The sequence below is a fragment of the Malania oleifera genome, chromosome 3 (assembly GCF_029873635.1).
Source record: "Malania oleifera isolate guangnan ecotype guangnan chromosome 3, ASM2987363v1, whole genome shotgun sequence".
NCBI lineage: Eukaryota > Viridiplantae > Streptophyta > Magnoliopsida > Santalales > Ximeniaceae > Malania > Malania oleifera.
This window is the reverse complement of record NC_080419.1, coordinates 42,348,381-42,375,367: the sequence shown is the minus strand read 5'-3', so window position 1 is coordinate 42,375,367 and position 26,987 is coordinate 42,348,381. Positions and strand designations below refer to the sequence as shown.

The 26,987-nt window shown below is 37.3% G+C and overlaps 1 protein-coding gene across 1 annotated transcript in view; it reads left to right on the top strand.

Moving 5' to 3' along the window:
- Positions 1–240: 240 nt before the first annotated feature.
- The window catches only part of LOC131152251 (PHD finger protein ING1), an 80,860-nt gene continuing 54,113 nt past the window's right edge, over positions 241–26,987 (top strand). The window contains exons 1-3 of the mRNA XM_058104010.1: positions 241–425; positions 11,269–11,340; positions 12,367–12,554. Of these exons, the coding sequence (XP_057959993.1) occupies positions 398–425; positions 11,269–11,340; positions 12,367–12,554 (288 nt within the window). The 5' untranslated portion in view covers positions 241–397. The remainder of the gene's footprint in view (positions 426–11,268; positions 11,341–12,366; positions 12,555–26,987) is intronic.

The window sequence follows — 26,987 nt, the reverse complement described above, 5'->3', positions numbered from 1 at the left end:
CATTGACATTTGTCTAAAAGACGCTAATCTACTCTTATATTTTATATTAAGAATTTTGAAGAATGTAAATATGTTACAGAATTATTTATGAGAATTTTGAAACTTAGAGAAGTTTTATCAGATTTTTGAAATTTTTTAAAAAATATATTTTATCAAATTTTTGAGCCTCAAGATTCCAACCCCTATTATTTTAACTATAGTGAGCCTGTGCCTTAAATTAATAAATTGTCGGAATGTTGTGTAATACGTCCTCTCGTTGGCAGCGCGGGGATTACTACGTCTTTTTCAAATAACCTCCGTTTTTGGGCACGTTCGGGGCTCCCAACTCGAGAGTCGTTGAAACAGTGGCGGGAATTACTCATCGCTGTGTCAAAAAGAGAACCCTAATTTCCCGACAATGTCTTTCCTCGAAGAGTTTCAAGCTAGTAAGAGCGCGCTCTCTCTCTCTCTCTCTCTCTCTCTCTCTCTCTCTCGCTCGCTCGCTCGCTCTACGCATGTGCACACGTCTTACAGTATTTCCAGAAATTAGTTTTCCCTAACATTAAACATAGGTCTGCATGGATTCTTGATTCATAGCTTGCTTGGGGTTGCTTTTTATGTAAGGAGATTCAAATTTTGAGACGTAGGTGTAGTACCTTGAGGAATTTCTCTGGGAATTGATAGGTTTGAATGTGCATGTGAATATGGATCTCAAGTTAATCGAAATAAAGGGTGTACCTTTTGGAAAAATCTTTAATCTGAATTTATTATTTCAGTACAGTATTCTTACTAACATTCTTTTGTGCAGTTGAAGAAATTGTACCTAATGCACAACTTTGCTGGACTTTGCTCTCCCCCCCCCCCCCCTCTTTATTTTTTATTTATTTTTTCTGTTGTAAAATCGAGTATAGGATGCACAGCGGAATATGTAAATTGCAGCAAACGATGAAGCACCAAAACACAATTTATGCACAACCAATATATATGAAAGCAAATATAGAAAACAACACGAGAATATACGTAGTTCGGCAAAGCCTATATCCACAAGAGCAATCGGCACAAGAATTTCACTATGAAAATGAAAGTACACAATACACTTGATACAATGATCTCTCTACAATCAAAACATGCCCAGAAAGACATATTTATCAACCCCTTGGAGGCTTCCCTCCAAATACCCAACCGTCACAACGTTCCAATTCAAAATTTGAATTCTTTCTCGTAGCCCAGCACTCGTCGACGAGTAGGGCACTCGTTGACGAGAGAGAGAAGTCCACTCGTCGACTAGAGCAGGGCATTCATCGACGAGTTTTTGAATTTCTGATTTTTCTGCTCTTAGTCTCTCAAAACTTCTCTATTTTTAGGGCTCTCGGTATCTATTCGTTGATGAGTGAGGCACTCTCGTCGACAAGTCCTTGCTGCACAGCACCAATGAATTTATCCATATGCTTTTCTTCCTTTTTTTATGAGCCCCACCAAGTATAAGAGCCACACTCAAATACAACATTCTCCACCTTGGCAATTATACGCCCCTGAGGAGAACCTGAAAAACATATCTAATTGCTCCACTTGAACTTAGAATGTACGGTTAGGTTTATCTCCCTTTTAGCACTTGGAGACATTGAGTAAGTTCAAGGAATGCTTGAACTTTTCACTAGTGATCGGTTTTGTCAAAATGTCTACTGCGTTTTCAGATGTATGAACCTTCTCCAATATAAGTTCACCCGAAGTTATTAGTTCCCGAATCCTGTGGAACCTCACATCAATATGCTTGGTTCTAGCATGGTACACTTGATTCTTTGTTAGGTAAATAGCACTTTGATTGTTACAATGCAGCACAACCCCATCTTGCTGTAAGTCCAACTCTTTGACCAAACCGATAAGCCATAAGACTTCTTTTGCAGCTTCGGCAACTGCAATATATTCGCTTCAGTTGTGGACAATGCCACCAGAGATTGAACCATGGATCTTTAACATATAGGTCCTCCTACAAGGGTAAAGACATAACCTATTGTAGACCTTTTGTCATCCATATTCCCTGCATAATCAGCATTAACAAACCCCACAATTGAAGGACTACACTGTTGCTTGCTGAACATGATGCTATAGTCCGATGTACTCCGTAAGTATCTAAAGATCCACTTGACAGCTTCCCAATGCTGTCTACTTGGATTAGAAAGAAATTTACTTACCACACTCATAGCATGTGCCAAGTCTGGCCTTGTACACACCATAGCATACATTAAAATCCTCACGGCGCTAGCATAGGGAACCTTTGACTTGACTCGGATATCATCATTCGTACTTGGGCAATTTGTAGTAGACAACTTAAAATGACTCGCTAGAGGTGTACACACCGATTTTGCATTAGCCATACTAAACCTTTCCAACACCTTCTCCACATAACCGCCCTGAGATAACCATAACGTTTCTACAGTTCTGTCTTGGAGAATCTCCATCCCAAGTATCTTCTTGGCTGAACCAAGATCTTTCATGTCAAACTCTTTATGCAACAGTTCCTTTAACTGATTTACCTCAGTTAAATCTTTTGCAGCTATCAACATGTCATCGACATACAACAATAGGAAAATAAGAGAACCATCATCAAGTTTGTTCACATACACGCTGTAATCATACTCACATCTTTTGTAGCCAATCTTGATCATATAAGAATCAAATATTTTATACCATTGTCTTGGAGACTGTTTCAACTCGTAAAGAGATTTCTTCAACTTGCAAACAAAGTTTTCTTTCCCTGGTTCACTGAATCCCTCCGACTGTACCATATAAATCTGTTCCTCTAAGTCACCGTGAAGAAATGTCGTTTTCACATCCATTTGTTCCAAATGTAGATCATAGTTAGTTGCCAACCCCAACACTATCCTGATAGAAGTGTGTCGGACCACAAGTGAAAAAATCTCATCGTAGTCTATTCCCTTCTATTGTGAGTATCCTTTTGCCATTAATCGTGCCTTGAATTTTTCTCCTTCATTTTCTGAAATTGCTTCTTTCTTTCTGTATACTCATTTGTATCCTATCGGTCTCTTCCCATCTGGAAATTCCACCAAATCCCAAGTTTGATTTTTATGAAGTGATTCCAACTCCTCAATCATTGCACCTATCGGTACCTTTCTCCTGGCTGTGCACTGCCTCTTGAAATGTAGTTGGATTGTTGCAACTAGTGAGGAAATTACAAAACACTAACTCTTCAAATCCATATCTTGGCAAAGGTTTGATAGTGCATTTGGATCTCTGTATAGGAACATTGTCGACTTGTTGGTTTCTCGAGTTAGAACACCCTGCAACCAAAAGACCATGATCATTGCCGTTGCCCTGAGCTTCCAACTCCACCTGCACAACATGTTCATCTCTGCCCCAGTTTTTTGGCTCCTGTTTCTGTTCATCACAATCTTGAGTACGCTTCACCATAGCCTTCTCATCAAAAACTACATCTCTACTGATCACCACCTTGTTTGCCTCTGGATCCCACAGTTTGTACCCCTTCACACCCTTTTGATATCCTAAAAAGATGCAACGTCTAGATTTTGAGTCAAGCTTCGATCTCTCCTCACTTGACATGTGAACATAGGCTGGACACCCGACTACCTTCAATTTGGAGTAGTCTATTGCATTTCCCGTTCACACCTCTTCTGCCACTTTATCCTCTAGTGATGCCCTTGGTGACTGGTTTATCAGAAAACAAGCCATACTAATTGCCTCGGCCCAAAAGTTTGTCGGTAGCCTTGCATTAAGCCAGAGACACTGAGCTCTTTCAGTTAGAGTTCAGTTCATCTTTTCAGTCACACCGTTTTGCTGAGGTGTTCGGCATACAGTAAAGTGTCTCTTAATGCCATGCTTCTCACAAAACTTCATGAACCTCGAATCAGCGTAGTCGGTCCCATTGTCTGACCTTAAATATTTGATTCTCCTCCCTGTCTGGTTTTCCACTTTAGCTTTCCACAGCTTGAACCTGACAAACGTATGAGACTTGTGCCGCATGAAGTATACCCAAACTTTCTGTGAGTAGTCGTCAACAAAACTCACATAGTAAACATGTCGACCTCTTGATGCTACTCTAATCGAACCCCTAACATCGGAATGTACATAATCAAGAATACCTTTTGTCTTGTGAACAACTGATTTGAATTTTGCCTTATTTTGTTTTCCATGAACACAAATCTAGCAAAAATCCAGCTTACATGTTTTTATACCTTTCAAGAGTTTCTTCTTGTGTAGTTCCTTCATACCATGTTCCCCTATATGTCCAAGGCGCATATGCCACAAGACAGTTTCATCAGATTCAGTATCTACGACTGCAGCTCCACCTACAACAGTAGTACCCTGCAGTGTGTAAATATTCCCATCTAGCTTTTGCCCTTTTACCACTATCAGATTACCTTTCCATACTTTCATAACCCCACCTTCGGACTTGTAATTGAAACTATTACAATCCAAGGTGCCAAGTGAAATCAGACTCTTCCTTAACTCTAGTATGTGTCTTACATTATTCAAGGTTCTCACAGCACCATCAAACATTTTTTATTTTAACATTTCCTATGCCAATGATCTTGCGAAACATCATTACCCATAAGAATTGAACCTGAGTTTACCAACTTATAGGTGCTGAACCACTTCTTGTTTGGAGTCATATGGTAAGAACATGCCGAATCAAGTATCCATGAGTCCATAAGGTGATCCGACCCTGACGAAACCGAAAGAACATCTCCATCACTGCAAACTGAATTTTCTTCTTGAACCACATTCGCTGATTTTGAAGTCCCTTTATGCTTTTCAGCATTACCTTTCTTCCAATCCAGACACTCCGATTTAACATGCCCCTTTTTACCACATTTATAACACCGGATATCCTTTTTCTTCTTGGATTGAGAACGAGATTTTTGACTTGATCCACTTTTGAACTTTCCTTTGCCACGCTCATTGTTACCTTTCACTGCAAGTCCTTCTCCTTCATCACATATTTCGGCCTTTGATGAAAATTCAGCAAGACACTTGTCACCTCTTCTAAATTAAGAGTCTTTTTTCCCCATGTAAGAGTGGTAACTAAATTTTCGTAAGTATGAGTCGCTGGCAAGGAGTTTAGTAACATCAAAGCCTTATCATCTTCATCAAACTTAACATCAACACGCATCAGATCACTTATGATTTGATCAAAGGCATTGATATGTTGATTTAAGTTCGAACCATCAACCATCTTAAGCCAATAAAGACGCTGCTTAAGAAATAACTTATTAGAAAGTGATTTGGACATGTACCGACTTTCTAACTTTTGCCACACAACCGTTGGAGAATATTCCTTCATCACATGATAGAGTACTTCATTTGCCAAACACAAGCGTATTGTAGAAACGACCTTTGCCTCCAATTCTCTCCAATTTACCTCATCCATTCCATTCGGTTGAACACCATGTAAAGCTTTCACCATCCCTTGTTGTACAAGTATATCCTTAACTCTCCTTTGTCACAAATCGAAATTTCTAGTTCCATTGAATTTGACAATATCAAATCTTGCAGAAGCAGATCCCGATGCCATGACAATAGTGTTTTGATACCAATTTGTTGTAAAATCAAGTATAGGATGCACAACGGAATATGTAAATTGCAACAAACGATGAAGCACCAAAACACAATTTATGCACAACCAATATATATGAAAGCAAATAAAGAAAACAACACAAGAATATACGTGGTTCGGCAAAGCCTTCATCCATGGGAGTTATCGGCATAAGAATTTCACTATGGAAATGAAAGTACACAATACACTTGATACAATGATCTCTCTACAATCAAAACATGCCCAGAAAGACATATTTATTAACCCCTCGGAGGCTTCCCTCCAAATACTCAACCGTCACAACGTTCCAATTCAAAATTTGAATTCTTTCTCGCAGCCCAGCACTCGTCGACAAGAGAGAGAAGTCCACTCGTCGACTAAAGCAGGGCACTCGTTGACGAGTCTTCGAATTTCTGATTTTCCTGCTCTCGGTATCTCTGAACTTTTGCATTTTTAGGGCTCTCGGTATCTACTCATCGACGAGTGAGGCACACCCATCGAGGAGTCCTTGCTGCACAGCACCAATGAATTCATCCATATGCTTTTATTCTTTGTTTATGAGCCCCACCAAGTATAAGAGCCACACACAAATACAACATTTTCTTTATTCAGTGACAATCAGATACATCATTATCATCGCTTAACTAGTTTTTATGCATATGATTAGGTGGATTTATATTAAACTTTGGTAAAGTACTAAAGTGTATGTGCCATTTGAGATTAGTGGTTATGAGGAAAAAAACTTGATATTGGGTCTTGTATATGCCATTTGGACCTATCGTGCTCCACTCATGGGTATGACTGGCAGAGGCTGCGCTTGGTGTGCCTCTCACTGGATCATGAAGCCTAAAGGAAGGCGAATCTCAAACTTAGGAATTAATTTGTTCCCTTTCATAATTTGAGTCAAGGTCAAAATATTATTCTCTTTTTGAGAAAGAAAATTCTGAAATAAGTATCCAATAGGTTTCATGTTAAAAAAAAAAGTTTTATTTATTGAACACCCTCTAAGATCTTCACAAATTGACATTAAGGGTGCTTTGGTATTTGTTTCCAACATATGCCGTATTTGATGATAGAAAAAACCTTATGAAAGCAGATATCCCAGACTTTTTTGCAGGATGAAATCAGAATTTGCATCTGTTTTACAAAAAAATTTAGAGGTTAAAAAGTTAGAGGTTAAAGCTGTTGGCTTCCAGTGGTCACTGCTGGAAACAAATATTGGGTATCAAATTTACTGGTTAGTTGACTGCAGACACAAGGTGTCTGCTGCCAGTATTAGTTTTTACGATATGGTGTCTTTTTTGTGGTCGTGCATCCTAATCAAGACAAGATAATGCTGGTGGGGAAGTATTGGGCAAGTGGTCTGCACAAGAGGATTCCATTAGCAAAAGTTGCAGTGGCTGGGCCCAAAGGGGGTATAGAAGGATCAAGTCTGAGATTTAGTTGGGTAGAGGATAAAGGATTTTGGAGTTGTCATATTATGATAATCATAGTTGCAAAGCAGATTGGTGAGTCTGCAGCAGTTGCAGTCCTAGGCTAGGTGGTTGACTGGGGAAGTATCAGAAGTGAAATTCAAGTTCCAAATCAATTTGAAACTGCAAAATTGAGTGGTTTAAGTTATTAGGTGCATAGGCCATAGTAACATTTGCTTGTGCTTTTTGACCTGATTGTTTAGCCACTTTTCTCATGTTATTTGGCATATCTACAAAACTGGGTCATAATAGAATGGTGATCGCTCTAGTATAGTGGGACTCAAAGAGGATTTGGAAAGAAGCTGCTACCGGTTTGAGAACCTGATTCCAACAAGATAATAGCCTGGGTGAAGCTGGAAAATGACGTGTTAAATGGAGCTCACTGGCAAAGCCTAATTGTTGTGGATGCTGGACGGGGTGTAGGACCTAGCTAGCAATGCAACTGAACAAGATGGAGAGTTTCTAGAGTTGTCATGAAGTAGAAATTAGATTTTCATAGTGAAGTAACAACAGCAGCGTGAAGCGGTCAGGTGGCTTGCTGAAGTGTTCTGCCAGCAAAGACCACCTAAGATACAACTAGGGGTGGGAAGGATCCTGGAGCTGTCATGAAATGGAAATCAGAGTTGCATGGTGAATTAATGGTGAGTCCACTGGGCTGGCAACACGGTGATTGTGGGTTGGTTGATTGGGAAACTTTTTAAAGTGAAAAATTGAAACCTTGCATTGATTGGGAACTCAAAAGATAAATGGTTTTTCAGTTATAACCTGCATAATCATGAATATCACTGGATTAAGGTCTCTAGCTAGAATTTTTAGCCACTTTTGAGGTGTTATTCTTCTTCTTTGCAGGGACTAGGTTGTGACAAGACTTCTTGTTTTCAGAATTCTATAATCTAATTTAGGCGCTTATTTTTACTGAAATTGGAATCATTTATGAAATGAATGCTTTGTTTAGTCTCTGGATTATATGGAATGTTTGCACTTACATTTCCTCAGCTTGATTATGGATTGCATACTTAACAGATAGTACTTTGTGTAGCTTTAAGATTATAGCTTTACCTCAAGGGCATCTAATGTGCTAGTCAAATACCTCTAAAATTAGAAGACAAATTTTATTGGAAGGCTATAAGTACAGTTGTAAAGTTAGACAGAAATAATGTGTCCAAAAAGTAATTGAAATGAAATGAAAATGTTGAGACACATGAGTGGTATAACTCTGAAGATAAGAAATGAGCACATCCATAGCAAGGCAGGAGTAGGACTTCTGGAAGAAAGGAGAGAGATGACTATGGTGGTTTGGGCACTTAAAACTTTGATGATATAATGCTTCAGAAAGAGTGATTTAGTTGTCTAGAGGGTGTTGGAGGGGGAAGGGTAGACCTAGAATAACTTGAATCAAGGTACTAAGAAAGGATCTGACAGCACTCGGCTTTCAAAGGATATTGTCATTGATAATGGAGAATGGAGAAAAAGGATTGATGGTTGAGCTCACCTAGTGGGAATCAGTGCATGGTGGTGGTGGTGTTGGTTTTCGTTTTTACCTTAAGATGTTGCAATTGATTATTGAAATGATAAATTATCATTTCTCAATTGGACACAAATTTATTTAGGATGATACGAAATGAGTTTATAATGCTTTGAATTTAAATATCCTCAAGAAACTGTTGTTGAATTGCAGGAAGACTCATAGCATCTTGGGGCCCATTTGGATACACTCTTTAAGAAATGCTTTCTATTTTACAGAAAAATGACAGACAAACACAAGCATTGCAGAAAACATGTGAAACACAAAATCCATGTGGTGAGTTAGAAAATAAAATAATGTTTAACAAAAAGTAGGCATATCATGCTGTCTTGTACTACTGTTTTGAAGAACAAAACATTATCTGTCTGAAACGACAGATTTTTTTTGGGGGACTAGCTAGAGAGTGTCTAATGTCAGCCTGAGTGTTATACTATTTAAATGACATGTATTTAAAAGCATGAAACTAAAGCAATGATTTAAAAAGATAGAAGTCACAACTGTTTTGAGGCTCAATAGCTTAGGATATGGTTAAGAAATTCTAAGAAGGAGAAGGATCATTTTTGGAGGGAAGTAAATGCCTCTAAATTTGGTCTTCGCCATGATGGTTGGGCCAGTAAAGATGTGAGTGCAGCTTATGGTGTTGGTGTCTGGAAAAGTGAAAATTTATCAGGAGAGGATGGGATAAATTCTCTCTCATTTATTTCCAAGTGACGAATGGGCATAATGTTTTGTTTTGGCATGATACTTGGTGTGGCCAGTCTTAGCACAAAATTCCTTCCATTTTCAAAATGGCCTGCGACAAAGAAGCCGTTACCAATAACCAGCTAGAGCTCACAGATCACAGGATTTCCTGGAATATTCTATTGATTAGAAATGTCTTTGATTGGGAAATTGACTATATTTCTGAACTTTATTGTTGTTTATATTAAATCCAGTGCCAGAACAGTACCAATAAGCCTAAGTGGATCCTGAACAAAAATGTAATTTTATGGTCTGATCCTATTATAGAAATCTCACTTTTCCAACAGCAACCAGGAGCTTAAGTCCCCTGGAAACCCATTTAAACTGCTGCCTCAACAAAGGTTGCTTTATTCGCTTGGGAAGCAACTCTTAGAAGGATTCTTGCTATTGACAATCTAAAAGGGGCCCGCTTTTTGTTAATAGGTGTTTCTTTGTCTGAAAAATGCAGAATCAGTTGAGAACATCCTCTTGCGCTGCTCTTGGACCAGAAACTTCTGGAATCTGGCCACTTCTCTGACCAGGCAGCCTGGCCGCCTGGGTCACTGCCAGAACACTGGAGGGTGAGTTATGGGCTTGGAATGGCATCACTCCAGCAAAGAAAGGAGGAAATATTTAACCCTATTCCCCTTGCCATCTTTTGGTTGATATGGAGTGAAAGGAACTGTAGAGCTTTTGAAGGATCAGCTACATCTTTCATGTTGTCAAAGACTGATGGATTGCTACCATTTCTAATTGACATAGTGGATTGTTTTTAAATGACACTCATGCAATTCTTGACTTCTTTGACACCCTGCAGTGCGAGTGACTTCCTTTTGATACTATGTGCTTGAGTGGCATCCCCCTGGCGCCCTTAAAGAATTATTCTTTGCTGATAAAAAAAAAAGGAATTATAAGAAAGACGATTGATTCTGCTTTTAATATCTTCAATCATAATGTTTTTTTGAACAAAATAATACCCTAATAATTCTTATACTTGAATCTAGAGAAAAGGGGTAGATTCTCCTTATTCTTCACATATGAATGAACTATTCTCATTGGAAAATTTAATTTTCAATAGCTTTTGGTCCCAAAATTTCATATAATCATATTATGTGTTGAAATTTGTTTTAATGTGTCTGTCTGTGCTTTTTTTTGACCCCCAGCAGTGAGAGTGACTTCCTTTTGACTGTATGTGCTTGAGTGGCATCCCCTTGATGCCCTTCAAAGAATTTTTCTTTGCTGATAAAAAAAAAAAAGAATTACAAGAAAGATTCCATTGATTCTGCTTGTAATATCTCCAATCATAATGTTTTGTTGAACAAAATAATACCCTAATAATATTTGAATCTAGAGATAAGGGGTAGATTCTGCTTATTCTTCACATATGAATGAACTCTTCTCTTTGGAAAATTTAGTTTTCAATATCTTTTGGTCCCAAAATTTCATATAATCATAATAATGTGTTGAAATTTCAATTAATGCATTTGTCTTTGCTCTTTTTCTTAAGCTCTTTCATTTCTTTCGTTATCTTTTTCCTTTTTTCTTAGTAGTGAAATAATGACATGTTGAGATTATTGAGTACTTTACTAAGCTCTTAATTTTTTTTTTTTTTTCAAAACCTTTCTCTCATCTTTATGGCAAATTGTTAAACATTTAATAGCCAATCACAAAATTGTATATATATATATATATATATATATATATATATATTTCAAATTATTGATCTAGGGCTTTTGTTTTGATCACGAAAATTGGGCATTTGGGCTTGGGATGCACCCAGAGGCGTGGACAGTGGTGCAATAGTTCAGAGTGTGGGACATGCTGTTCTGATGTTTATGATTTTTTTGTACTTGCATGCAAATTAATAACATGATTTATGTTATTTTTTCATGCATTACCTGTGGGCTTTCATTTGTGATGATTACATGTTTCAGTATTGTCACATTACCTCATATTCAGTGGAAGTTTTTTCAGAAGTTTTAAGTGATTGTTTTCTTCAGATCTGGAATCTCTGCCAAATATGCTACAGCGGAAGTATGCATTATTGCGCGATTTAGATAAAAGTTTACATGGTATGCTTTATATTGATGGTCTTTTGAATTTTATTATCATCTTCTTCTTTTGTTGTTCTTTCTTGTTCACGTTATCTATGTTCACCTGAATTATCTGATTAAGAAGGAAAATACACACACATTTACTTAAAGAATTGGACGAAGAAAAAGGGGAAGAAAAAGAAAAGATCAATTAATTTGCTTATCCAGATTGGGTAGCCCTTCCCCATTGTCTTGGACTAGCTTTATGTTCAGAGAATTATGGCTAAATTTCCTGTTATGGTAGGGAACTGTATCAAAATAGCAGTTGCCACCAAAGTTAATGTTTGGTTATTTACTTGCTGAGTTTGGAATATTCATAAGAAACAGATGTATCATATCTGGGTAATTGCCACCGATTTCATGTTTACTTTCTGAGTTTGGAATATTCATTTGTTGCATATTTTTAGGATTTTCATGAAAGAAATTGATGCACCATATCCACCAAACTGTACTGCATTACTTAAATGCACATTAGCAAACCAGAATATGAGGTCAGTATTATTTTAGGTTTCTGCTTTATGTGCCTTTTCCAGGTAAGAATACACAATAGGACTTCTAGTTCCATAAATATGTGTGTATGTATTTGCGTGCACACAGCGCTTGCATATGTATGATTTTGTCCAAACGTTTTTTTTTTTTTTTGTTGAAGGTTTTTGATTTCCGGATTCATTAGGCATATACCATTGCTCACTATCGTGTTATTTATTTATTTATTTATTTTTTAAAATAAATTCATGGGAACTTGGGGAACATAATTATGTTATGTGGGGGTATGTGTGTTAAACACCTCCTGGTAGTCCGTGATATCTCATGTTAGATAAGTCACTTTCAGGAAAATTTGGAGGAAATATGTTAGTCAACAATATAGCCACATGCCAAATGACATTTTTTTTCTCTCTATAAGTAAAAATGTACTAGTTTATAGCTTAAAGCATACATAGCTTGCAGTCCTCTTCTTTGGGCAAATATTTCAAGTTTATTATTGTTTATTCTGTATTTGTACAGATATCCAACAGCAAAATGAACAACATTGTGAACAAGAAATAGAGGATATTAGAAGGGGTGTTAGGTCTGGTAATATTACACCAGATACTTCACTTGTAAGATTTTCAGATGAGGTGCTTGATGAGCAAAACCATTGCATGAGGATCGCAGATGAAAAGGTTGCCTTGGCTGTTCAAGCATATGATTTGGTACTTCACATGCCGACTCCATTATTTCTGCACATTAGATGACTGCATGTATCTCACTTTTCCTAAGATTTATTGTCTGCATGGGTGTGTGGGTGGGTCATTTTTTCATTCCCTTTGTTTTTAATGATAAAAAAATTTGTGTTAAGAGAGGAGAAGGCATTACGACTTAAAAGAGAACAAGAAATCATCTAGGAAAAACAAAAACAACAAAAGAAAAACAAAAGAAACTAATTAGAAATTTAGATAAGAAAACCTTTCTTTGAACCCTTAACATCATAATTCAGATTTGCTAATTCCTGCTGACCCTTCATCTGTCTTTTACCACAATCCAAGCGAACTTCGTTGCCTCCAGGATCAGACTGCCCCTGGACCATCTTATCTGCAATTGTTGATCTTCTAAGCCCTTCCCATTTATCTCCTCCACAGGAGTAGGCAAAACCTGCCCTTACACTGCTGCTCTTTTCCCATTCCATCATCCTCAAGGATAGCAAAACCCTCCAAAACTTCCATCAGAGATGGAGGAAGTCCATATTTGTTAGAATTGTATGATTCTCGATTCAAACCATATGATTCATATTGATTAAAGCCCTTTTTGATTCGAATGGTGAATCTGAATCGTATTAACCCTGAATCATGGAGAATCGAACGTTTCACCCTGCTGAATCGTAGAATCAAATTGATCGTGCCATTCTGTTATAGGCGGCTCCAGCAGTTGTTTAGACCTTTTAAATACCATTTTAACCCTTTTTTTTTTCCGCATGATTTCACTCTTGAACACATTTACGGCAGTTTTGTTCTGGAAAAGAGCCATGACTCTTTGTTTTTCCCTGTGGTTCTTCCTCTTTCCCTCCCTCTCTCTGTTTCTGGCTTCTTCTGTGAGGGTGCTGCCTGCCAACTGCCATTGAGAGGTTAGAAGACACATTGTGGAAGAAAAACCAAAGTGAAGAAGAAAACTAGAGTTCACGTACTAGGCTGTAACTGTGTGGGCTGGTTTCTCTTCTCCACAGGTAAAGTTTCATTTATTATTATTTTTTTATACGTTTTTAATCTATTTTTTAAACTCCTTTTTAATGTTTCTAATTTACCTTTTCTTCTTCTTTTAATTAGAGAAAGGCCATAATTAAAAATTATATTCTTTATCAAACACCATAAATTTTAATTTTTTTTATTGTTTTTTGTTGATTCATTCTATTAAAAAATCATAAAGTTCAGTTTTTTATTAATTCTTTCTCTTGATTCCTCTTATTTTTTTTAAAAAAAAGCACACACGTTTTTTTTTTTTTTAAATCAACTATCAAAGTACCTTATCAATGATGCAATAATAATAATATTACATCAGATGGACTTTATAATAATATAGTTGTACTGTTATAGTATTATAATTATGCTATTATCAATTATGTTATTGGACTTTATCATCTTTTCTTTTTGACTTCTTGTTTAGTTGTTTCTTACTTTCTTAGTCTTTCTTTCTTTAAGAAAGTAAAAATTCTTATTCTTCTAAGTTTTGAATGTCTTTCATTTTTTATTTGTAGGTTGAAAATTGAAATTATGCTCTTCTAGTCCAAGCGCCTAGACTAAGAAAAATTGTTCCAATGCGAATAGTACTCTCGAATTAATGATATTAGAATGCACTTGAAGTGCAATTATTGTTGGCTTGAAAGATGGGGTGGCATGATAAGAATAATGCATCATCTTGCAAGGGATCATGATAATGTAGCTTCTTGCAAGAAATGTTTGGAAGAGGTGAAGGAAAAATTTATGAATATTTTGGAAGGAATAGAACTAAAAAAATGTCAACAATGAAAAAGAATTTTGCAAGGAGGGATTGGAGAAGAGAAAGAAGTTCAAATCATAGGAGGGCAAAGAACAGGAAACATGGATGCTTTTGTAACTATGGGCAAGGGACTTAGGGGGAAATGGTTTAAACAACAAAGTTTGAATGCATTGGTGAAAGATAAGGAGCCAGTATTTAAAGCATTTGCTGGTTTTTATACGGACATGCTTTGTCATTCAATTTGGTGAAGAGTCCATTATTTGCATCGATAATGAAGATGACTGGGGAGCACATAAACGAATTAAAGTTTCGAAGCTACCATGAGGCTAGAGTGACCTTTTTGAAGGAAGAATTTGATAGTGTCAATGCAATAATGGACAAAACCGGATGTACTTTGATGTCAAATGGATGGACTAACACAAAACAAGGGCATCTCACAAATTTTCTTGTTAATAGACCTAGTGGTAGTTGCATGATTTTTCTCAAGTCAATAGATACATCAAGTGTGGTGAAGGATGCCTATAACTTGTATGAGTTACTCTACTCATTAGTGGAAGAGATTGGAGGGGAAAATGTGATTTAAGTGGTGACTGATAGTGCTTTGGCTTATGTAGGTACCGGTAAGTTGTTAATAGAGAAGAGGAAACACATATTTTGGTCTCTATGTGCAGCCTATTGCATTGACTTAATAGTGCATGACCTTGGCGATTTTACAATCTTTCATAATACAATGCAAAAGGCTAAGAAGGTGAGCCTATTCATTTACTGACACATATGGGAACTTAATATGCTTGGGAGTTTTCTGGAAAGAAAAAAATTGAAGAGAGCCAGGGTTACTAGGTTTGCTTCTTCTTTTCTCACTTTGAAGAGTTTTGATGAAAATAATCTTCCTCTTTAAGCCATGTTTGCAGCGGAGGAGTGGACTAAGGGTCACTATGCTTCAAGGTTTGAAGCTAAGAAAGTGGAGGCTGTATTATTGTGTGATGATAAGTTTTGGAAAGTAATAAAAGTTTTAAAGCTTGTTGATGGTGATGGGAAGCTGACAATGGGGTATATAAATGAATCCACAATAGAAAAAATTAACATATTGCCCAAAACTTTAATCATCAAAAGGCCAACGATGATCGTATTTGGAACATTGTTGATATGAGGTGGGATTTGCAACTCCATAGGCCACTTCATGCGGTGGGATATTTTCTTAATCCTTGATAACTTGCATTGTCCAAAAACTAAATAAATTTGACGACATGCCATGTGAGCCCATTAACTATTCATTTATTTATTTATTTATTTCTATTTGTAGGTTCCAATATAGTGATTGCATTAATACAAACATGGAAGTCAAAATTGGTCTATACAGAACAATTGAGAAAATGTATCCAAATGTTGAAACAAGGATCAAGATTGATCAACAATTGGAGTTAAAACAAGCCAAAGACGTGTTTGGTTTAAGCATGACTGCTCTAATAAGAGACAAGAAACAACCTAGTATTATGTCAAATCAATAGATGCCTACTTGCCTTTATGATAACTTTTTTAGTTCTTAGTTTTTCCTTTTCAGTTCGTAAGCATAGCTGTATAAACATGATATGATGTTTATTCACTTTTTTTATCATCTATATATATATAGCTTTATGGTGGGAGAGTTATGGAGAGGAGTGCAAAGGCACTCCAAAGACTTGCAACACAAGTCATTGGCCTTACATGTAGTGCCATGGGATGTGAGAGGAATTGGGGCACATTTGACCATGTCCACTCTAAAAAAAAAGACTCGATTGGAACAATAAAGATTGAATGCTCGTCTTTGTTAACTATTTAAGTACAACATTCAACTAGAGCTAAGGCAAGCAAGGAGGCAACAAAGCAGTGAGATGTATGATCCAATTTGTTTGTAGGACGATGAATGGATCACCAAAAAGGAAGGCCCTTGTCTACTGGAAGACATTTCATGGATGAATATAAATGAGTGCTTTGAAGACAATGGAGGAGTTGGACATGACAAGAAAAGAAAAATAGGTATGAGTTGTATGATAAGGAATTTATATTTGCTACTCTCTAAGCAATTAGTTTATGAATGAAGGATGGAACTTTAAAAATAATTTTTTCATGTTTTAATAATTTTGTAATGTCATATGATTATAGAGGACTAAGAAACTTGAGATTTGATCATAGAAGAAAAGGCAAAATTGTTGAAGAAGATGACATTGGTCTGATTAATGAAGAGGAAGGAGATGAAGAAGAAGAGGAACAAGAAAAGCTGATCGTGTATACGATGAAAAGGATGATGATGAACATGATGAAGATGACCTTGCATTAGGGGAATGGGATGATGAATGATGATAGAGATTTTACATTAGTAGTCTACAAATGGTTTAGAGTTTAGTTTATTTTGTTTTATGAATATGAGATTGGAGCTTATAGATATCTTTTATGTTTTTGAAGATGACATCTCATAACTTGTGTATTAGACTTATATATTTGTGGCAAAATACCATAACTTGATACTTGATAGAGGTGGGATGGATAAATCATGATATATTTTTTGTATATGGCTAGTTTTTCCTTTATATGAATATATTTTTGAGTTAAATCATGGTACGATTCAGATCTACAAAACTTGCCTCAAAGGCAGATGCCATTCCAATTAGCAACATTATTGACCCATATTTGCTGAAATTTCAATTTCTCTTGCTATTTTATTTTGTTATACACGTGCATGTTATTTAGAATCAATTTTTCAAAATTTATGCCGAATCTTACAATTCGATGTTTGATTCATGAAATTGGAATTTCGATTTATGATTCGAATCTCAATTTGATAATTATGGCACCAGCTAAGACCCGTGAGACCCTTCCCCCTTTTTCATAGTTATTAGATGACACTAATCTACCCAATTCCCTAACCAATTTTTTGTTTTTTATTCTCTTGAATCTCTCATCAATCCCCTCCAAACAAGTATTGAATTCCTTCCCACTTGAACACACTAGCTTAAGGGTTATGACATAAAGATAATTATCAGAATTAGTATGAATAGATAAAAAATGGTTACTTTCTGGTGTGTTGTATTCCTATTTTTCTTTCGAAATAGCCTTTTCAGGGTTATTGGTCAATGCTAAGTGGCTAGAATAAAACTCATCTTAGCCATGGATAAGCTGTTAACCTTTAGAATCGAAGCCATGACTAAGCTTTGAGCTCCCTGAGCAAAATTCATCCAAGAATTTTCATATTGTAGAGGCCCTGTAATATCACCCCCAACTCCCTCACTATCTTCGTGCCTCCCTGCCTCTATTTCCTTGCTATTCTCTCCCCCCCCCCCCCCCACCCCACCCCACCCACACCACTCTTCTAAGATTCTCAATAAGTAACTCCTCTTCAAAATCATACGAAGAAAAAGAAATCTCTTCTTCTTTAGACACCATTGGACTCTCCATGTGTCTATCTGGAAGCCATACCTCCTTATCTTTCTTCTTTGCATTCACTTCTTCCACCATCTTCCTCTACACCCAATCATAGACATCCTCCTGCCTTCTCAAAATTTGTGCTTTAATCCCTTTGTAGTGGCCCTCATTCACTCCCCTTGAAGCTTCTTTAAGCGTTGTCTTCTGCTTTCCTTCTTCTCTGTAAGCATTGTCCATCTCCTTTATATGCATGTTGGAAGGCTTCTTGGTTGTATTTTGTTGTGATATGTGGCTCATATTGTGAGTGGAAGGCATGCACAAAGAGAAAACATGGTGAAACCAGTATGCTAGAGTTTGCTGAGGAAACCGTCGATGGTTTTCCCTATATCCGTCGATGGTTTGATCCAGAGTTCTGAGGGGTTTTGCTCTCGGTATTAAACCGTTGATGGTATGTTTGCAAACCGTCGACTGTTTGACTTGGAAACCTAGCGCAGATTTTCAAATTTGAATTGGGACGTTAGGTTGGTTGGGGTTCGGAGGGAAAGCCTTCGGGAAACCTTTATATATATGATGTATTTGTAATGTTGTCGTGTCTTTGACACAAGATAGTAAGAAAACTTTGCCTATTGCTCCCGTGGATGTAGGCATTGCTGAACCACGTAATCCTTTGTGTTTGTTATTGCTTTCATATAATCTGCGTGATTGTGTTGTTTCTATATTATTCACCGTTGAGTGTTGCATTGTAAGATCGTGTTATTCCGCTATGCATTCGATTTCCACAACAAATTGATATCAGAGCGTTGTTGTAATGGCTTTTGGAGCTTCTTCTGCAAAGTTCGATGTTGTCAAGTTCGATGGAACCGGAAACTTCGGTTTATGGCAGAGAAGGGTGAAGGATCTGTTAGTGCAGCAAGGTATGGTGGAAGCCTTATACGGAGTTCAACCAGAAGGCATGGATGATACAAATTGGAAGGAATTGGAAGCAAAGGCAGTGGCAACTATCAGATTATGTTTGGTTGATGACGTGCTATATCACATCAAGGAAGAGGATTCTCCTGCAGCTTTTTGATAGAAACTTGAAAGCCGGTATATGTCTAAGTCTCTTATGAATAAATTATTTCTTAAGAAAAAGTTATATTGGCTTAAGATGGTGGAAGGTTCGGATTTGAATCAACACATCAACGCATTCAATCAAATCATAAGTGATTTAATGTGGGTTGATGTGAAATTCGAGGAAGATGACAAGGCGTTGATGCTATTGAATTCCCTACCTGCGACTCATACGTATGAAAACTTGGTTACGACTCTTATATGGGGCAAAGAAAGCCTGAATTTGGAAGAGGTAACAAGCACATTGATGGATTTTCGTCAAACAAAGATGGCTAGCGATGAAATTTCACATGGTGAAGGGCTTGTGGTGAAAAGTAACCAGGAGCATGGGAGAAGCAAGTCCCGGAGCGGATCTCGGTTGTAGTCTGAGAAATCGGAATGTCCAGAGTGGAGGAAGGGGAATGCTGAAAATCAAGAGGGTTCGTCAAAATCTGCAAATATAGTGGAAGGAGACTTGGGGAGCAGTGATGGTGATATGCTATATGTTTCATCGGGTTCAGAACGCCTCACGAATTCTTGGATCCTAGATTCCGGATCTCTTATCTCATGACACCAAATAGAAATTGGTTCAACACCTACAAGTCAGTTGATTCTGGTTACGTTCTAATGGGAAATGATGCTGTGTGCAAAATAGTTGGAATAGAAAATGTCATAATTAAGATGTATGATGGTGTTGTGAGAACTTTATGTGATGTAAGGCATGTACCGGATCTACGAAAGAATGTGATTTCATTGGGCACTTTAGATTGTAATGAGTATAGTTACAAGTTTGAAAGTGGATTTATGAAAGTGTTTGAAGGCGACTTGATGGTGATGAAAGGACAAAGTTAGCGGAAATTATCTTTGCACTGCAGGGTACCATAGTTGTGGGTGGAGCTGTAGCTGTAGAATCCGAGTCAGATGTTTTGTGGCATATGCGGTTTGGGCATATGGATGACTACATGTATTCAAATGTTTGGGGACTGGTGAGAATAGCATCACAGGATGTACATATGCATTTCATGGGTTTATCACAAACGGTTTTGGTGTATTTCATGCAGCACAAGTCAGAAATGTTTTCCAGGTTTAACTTGTGGTTGAGATGGAAAACCAGACCGGGATATGCTCAGGTTAGACATTGGTATTGAGTACGCTGGTTTTGTTCCAGGAGTTTTGTGAGCGTGGCAAGTCGTATGCTGGGCTTGCAAGGAACTTCTTGGTGAAGTCAGTAAGTATGGCGTGTTTCTCGTTTAACAGATCGCGAAGGGTATCACTAGATAGGAGAGTTGTAGGAGAGGTGTGGACAGGTTATGCGGTAGATCACTCTGGTGTGAGAGTGTTTGGATGTCTAGCCGTGCACGTTTCTAGTGAGGTGAGATTTTAGGCTTGGTGTAATGTCTGGATGGTACATCTTTCTGGAGTATAAGAAAGGTGAGTTCAAGTTAGGTGATCAATGGCAAACAAGGTGGTGATCAGTGGAGACATGATTTTTGGTGAGAAAACCATGGTGCAGTGTACTTAGGTAAAGGAAGAGAAACATGTTGCAGCAGCAATGAACATGTGATGCTGGTGGAGTTACAAATTTAGGGCAGAGATGACATTGTTCATAATGCAGGGAGTTATAACTCAGGAGACCAGCAAAGAAAACAATGGGTCCAGATGCACTATTCGGCTACCACTTAGGTATAAAGTTGATGTTCTGGTGTTTTATGCATTCATTACTATCAGTAAGGTTCCTACTATTTTTCAAGAAGCGGTGCATAGTAAAGGGAAAAATAGATGGATAAGTGTTATGGTGGAGGAGATGGAGTTATTGCATATGAACCAGATGTGGGACTTGGTGAAACTTCCAGAAGGGAAAAGGGTGATAGGATGTAAGGGGGTGATGTTTTTGTTGTTTGTGGATGACATGTTATTTTGCTGGGAAGACTTTGACTGAGGCTAATCAGTTGGGAACTCTATTGAGAAAAGGTTTTGACGTGAAGGTTTTGGGTACGGCCAAGAAGAGTCTTGGTTTGGAGATTCGCAAGGAGAGAGCTGCAGGGTGATTGGGGTTATCTTAGGGTGGCTTTGTGGACAGAACGGCAAGGAGATTTTGTTTGTCATCAGGGTGGTTTTGTGGAGAATCAATGTAAATTGTTTACCACTCGGTACCCAAGGACGGACGGTGATGTTTGGGATATGTCAAAGGTCCCCTATGCTGGTGCAATGGGGTGTTTCGGCAGCCAACAGAGTGATCTGTCATTGTGAGATTTGTGTATGCAGACTATGCAGAGGGCTTTGATGACAGAAGGTTTACAACAGGGTTTATGTTTGCTGTTGTGGGAAGGCCTTGTTAGAAGTCTAGAGTGCAGTCTCTGGTTGTAACATCTGCAGCTGAGTCGGGGTTTTTGTTAAAAGCCGAAGCTGCCACGGACAAGTTCAAGCATTGCTTGGACTTGGTTTTTGTCTCCAATTGGTAAAAGGGAGACGGTCCCAACCTATTGTCCCAAGGTGGAGCAACATGTCTTTTATGTTTTCAGTTTTCTCCTAAGGGATGTATATTCGTCAAGGTGGAGATTGTTGTGTGATATGTGGCTCATATTGTGAGTGGAAGGCATGCACAAAGAGAAAACATGGTAAAAACAGTATGCTGGAGTTTGCTGAGGAAACCGTCGATGGTTTGCTTGTATCCATTGATGGTTTGGTCTAGAACTCAGAAGGGTTTTACTCTCGGTATTAAACCATCGACGGTATGTCTGCAAACTGTCAACAGTTTGGCTCGGGAACCCAGCGCAGATTTTCAAATTTGAATTGGGACGTTAGGTTGGTAGGGGTTTGGAGGGAAAGCCTCCGGGAAACCTTTATATATATGTTGTATATGATGCATTTGTAATGTTGTTCGTGTCTTTGACCCAAGATAGTAAGAAATCATTGCCGATTGCTCCCGTGGATGTAGGCATTGCCGAACCACGTAATCCTTTGTGTCTTTGTTATTGCTTTCATATAATCTGCGTGATTGTGTTGTTTCTGTATTATTCACCGTTGAGTGCTGCGTTGTAAGATCGTGTTATTCTGAAGTGCGTTCGATTTCCAAAACATATTTCTTCGAGCCCATAAAAATCTGTTTCTTGAGGAAGAGGGCTCTTGGTTATTTAAGAATCCCCAAGCCTAAAAGCCATGAAACTCTTATCTCCATTTGGTTTGAAAAATTATTTTTTGTTTGGGCTTCATTTGTGCTTGTGTTATTAAGTATTTTTAAGAGCTGGACTTTAAGTAGCCATCGCTGGAATGGGCTTCTGATTTCCACCTTGCGGCCCCTTTTGTCTAAACCTTGGCACCCGGAACTTCTTGGCCCCCATGTCCAAAGTTCCCGTACTTGCTCCCCTCAAATCTCTCACCATGAATGTGCTGAGAATTCCCTGAATATCCTCTCTGAAACTTCTGAAATTCAGAATCTTTCCTTCTCTGCTGAGATTTTCCTGAATATACTCCCTGAAAATTCTGAAATTCTGAATCTTTCCTTCTCTGCTGAGAGTTCCCTGAGCATCCTCCCTAAAATTCTGAAATTTCCTTCTCTACTGAGAATTTCATGAATATCCTCCCCAAAAGTTCTGTAATTCAAAATCTTTCCTTCTTTGCTGAGAATTCCCTGAATATCCTCCTTGAAAATTATGAGATTCAAAATCTTTCCTTTCTAGTTGAAATTTCCTTGAATATCCTCCCCAGAAATTCTAAAATTCAATTTATTTCCTTCTTTGATCATCTATGTTCAAGTTTCCCCTTCTTTGGCATGGCTCGAGTATTGCCTAACATTCATGGAGCCACAATCCATACACTGACAACACAACTCTCTTCCCTTCCTCTAGTATATTGCCTGAGGCGGTTTTAGAATCCCCCTTTTTGTGGAGTTGACATGGTCAAATGTACTCCAATTCCTCTCACATATCGTGGCAGTACATGTAAGGTTAAGGACTTGTATTGTAAGTCTTTGAAGTTCCTTGCACTCCTCCCCATAACTCTTCCACTATAAATCTATATAAATGATAAAAAAGAATGGATAAACATCATAACACTTTTATGCAACCATGCTTATGAACTAAAAAAGTAAAACTAAAAATTGAAGAAGTTATCATAAAGGCCAGTAGGAAACTATTGAATGGATATAATACTAGGTTGTTTCTTGTCTCATGCTAAAGTGGCCATGCTGAACCCAAACATCCCTTTGGCTTTTTTGAACTTCTCCAATTGTTGATCAATTTTAATCCTTGTTTCAACATCTGAATACATTTTCTCAATTGTTATGCTTACTTTTACTTCCATGTCCACATTAAAGCCATCACTATATTGGAACCCACAAATAGAAAGATGTAATAAAGATAAATGAATGGTTAATGGGCTTACATTACACGTTTCCAAATTTATTTAGTGTTTAGACAGTGCAACTTATCGGGGATTAAGGAAATATCCCGCCGCATGAAGTGGCCTATGGAGTTGCAAATTGTACATGTATCGATGATGTTCCAAATAAAATCGTACTTGTTCGTTTGATGATTAAATTTTTGGGAAATTTGTTCATTTGCTCTATCCATGGCTTCATATGTACATATACCCCATTCCCGGCTTTGCATCGCCGTTAGCTAAAAAATTTTGCAATCTATTATCATTAAGTCGAGAATAATGTTCCAATGTAGGATCCTCACTTTTTGTGTTGGAGCTCTTTTTCTTAGATTTAGCACTTGAACTAGAACCTATATTCCCACAATTCAACACTGAATACTCTAATAAGTATAATTTCAAATTTCAACCCACAAATAGAGAATGAATACCATATTTAAAACTCAGAAGAATAAGAATTTTTACTTTCTTAAAGAAAGTAAGAAACAACTAAAGAAGTCAAAAAGAAAGGATGATAAAGTCCAATAACATAATTGATAATAGTATAAATGTATAATCATAATGCTATGATAGTATAACTATGTTATTATGAAATTGATCTAATTTAATATTATATTATCATTATTGAATCATTGATATGTTACTTGGTAGTTGATAAAAAAAGCATGTGTGCGCTTTCTTAAAAAAATAAAAATAAAGGGAGGAATGAAGAAAAAAATTAATAAAAAACCAAACTTTATGGGCTTTTAAGAGAATGAACAAAAAAAAAAAACAAAAAAAAAAAAAAAACTTTATGGTGTTTAATAAAGAATACAATTTTTAATGTATGGGCTTTTTCTAACAACTAAAAGAAGAAGAAAAAGTAAATTAGAAACATCAAAAGGAGTTACAAAACTGATTAAAGTATTAAAAAAATAAAGAATGAAACTTTAGTTGTGGAGAAGGGAAACCAGCCCACACTGCTACAGCCTAAGTTATATTCGCCAACCAAATCCTTTTGAACGCATATTAACCCTATTTATAAAGTACCTATAAAGATGCTCTTTGTTTACATGATAAAATCTATAATAGCACATTTTATTGGTTTTATAGATTGTTACGCAAAGTGTTATTGAAATTCAATTTCAATGGTTAAATAAAAATTTTTTCATTTAGAAATTCCATTGGATTCAAGTTGAGTAATGTATTAAATGTATTATATGAATAATATCCTTTCAATTAAACAGATATTTTAGTGATTCCCATGTTTGCATTTCGAAAGTAAAAGGTAAAAGGGATAGAAAATTCATTACAATCGAATTCTTCCTAAATTTTCTATTTCGCTGAACCGACTCTTATCAAAATTATATAGGGACAATGAAGAACAATAGATCCCTTTATTTTTATTTGTATTTGTTTTCTTGTTTCCCCCATACATGAGCTCTAGTTTTCTTCTTCACTTTGGTTTTTCTTCTGCAATGTGTCCTCTAACCTCTTAATGGTAGTTGGTAGGCAACACCACTCGCATAAATCTAGAAACAAAGAGAGGGAGGGAAGAGGAAGAACCAAAGGGAGTTATGAAAAGTCATGGCTTTTTCCAGACTTGAACTATCATAAATGTGTTTTAGAGGGAAATCGTGCAAAAAAAAAAAAGGTTAAAATGGTTTTTAAATGGTTTAAATAGTTGTCAGGTTCACCTAGTAGCAGAATTGCACAAATCATGCAATTTGATTTGATTATGTGATTCTACAAAGTGAATTGTTCAATTCTCCACGATTCAAGGTTAAATACGATTCAATAATCGATATGAGTCGTACTTTTCGAATCAAGAGTCATATGATTCAAATTGAGAATCATTACAATTCTAACAACTACGGTCGATGCTAAATGAAGATCCTTGCTTGGAATGTTAGGGGTTTAGGGGAGTTGGGTTAGAGGAGGGTTGTTGGAGACTTGATCAACAGAATTGGCTCCTGATTTCTTATTTATCTAGGACACCAAATTAGAGGACATTAGACCGTAGCTTTTTAGGAGTATTCAAGATTCAAGGTGTAGGGTGTGGTTGGTTTTTCCTTCTTCTGGGGCCTCTGGGGGTAAATTAGTGGCCTAGGACACCAGAGTTTGTTTGCTGAAGGATTGTTTACTTGGTTGTGTTCCCTGTCTGTCTTGCTAGATATTAAGGGAGTTGGGGAGTGGTGGTTTACTTTTGTGTGCGGCCATACTATTTCTTAGTGTAATAGTTTTTTTTTAAAGAGTGGGCTAGCTTTTTTGGTCCTTGTAACCCATAGTGGGTGGTGGGGAGTGATTTTAATGTTGTTTGTAATATGAGGGAGAGGTCGCGGGTTCTGTAGGGTGAATAGTGGGATGCAAAGATTTGATAATTTTATTCGTGATTGTGGCCTCAAAGATATTTCCTTAAATAATGGTAGTTTTATTTGAATGGACTCAAGAGATAGAGCTTGCTTTCACATTGATAGATTCCTCTTTACAAAATGTTTTTGAAGAATTGTTTTTGAGCATTGTACAAAAGGTGCTAGTCAGACTTTGCGTTGATCATGGCCCTATTTTCTTGGATTCCAATGTTGTTCAATGGGACCCATTCCCTTTAGATTTGAGGATATGTGGTTGCTTATTCATCTTTTTGGGGAAAGACTTTGAGAATGGTGGAAGGAGTGCCAAGTTTAGGGATGGGCTGGTTTTAGGGTGATGAAGAAGCTTAGTTTCGTTAAAAGTAGGCTTAAAGTGTGGAACGAAGAGGTGTTTGGAAATATTGGGGATGAAGAGGATAACATCTTGACAGATTAGAGGACTGTGGTTTATTAGGGGTGGAAGAGAAGGAAGGAGGGTTCATCTGTGTAATGAGTTGGAATTGCTTTTGATAAGAGAAGAAAGAAGTTGGCGTCAGAAATATAGGGTCCCATGGGCTAAGGATGGGGATTGTAATACTAGATTGTTCCACATATTTGCTAATCGGAGTAGGAAGTGTTGATTAAAGAATTAGAATCGGATTCAAGGATGATGATGAGGGTTTAGCTGTAGATGGAGGAATAGATTAGTAACTTTTTAAAGTCTCTCTACTCTAGGATTGTGGGAATGGTTGATGGTGGAGTCTTGATTGAGAACCCATTTGGGAAGAGTCTGCTAATGGCTTGAGTGGCTGTTTGAAATGGAAGAGATTAGGATGGCAGCGATGGAGATGGATGGGGATAAAGCTCTAGGTCTGGATGGTTTTACCTTGCTTTTTTCCAGGATAGTTGGAATGTTTTGAAGGATGATGTAATCAGTTTTTTTTTTGGGGAAATTCATAAAAATGGTATAGTGTGTAAGAGCATTAATTCCTCTTTTATTGCATTCATTCCCAAGGAAGAGGGGTCAAGGAAGGATAGAGATTTCAGACCAATTAGTTTAACGGAAGTCCCGTCGAGGAGACTTAGGGAGGTGTTGGGTGGGGGGGGGGGGGTACTATTTCATTAGCTCAGTCCCCTTTTGTTAAGAGGCAAATTCTGGATGCAGTTCTAGTAGCTAATGCAGTGGTAGAGGATGTTAATAGGAGAGGTAATCAGGTCATTATTTTTGAATTAGATTTTGAGAAAGCTGACAATATGGTTAATTGGGGATTCTTGGATAAGGTGATGTTTAAGAAGGGCTTTGGGTTCTTATGGCATAAACGGATCAAAAAGGTTGCCTTAGTTCTGCCAATTTGTTTTGATTATTAATGGTAAGCCTAGAGAGTGGTTTGAGATGTCTAGGGGGTTAAGACAAGGAGATCCGTTATCTCCATTCTTGTTCATGTTGGTTGTGGATGGTTTGAG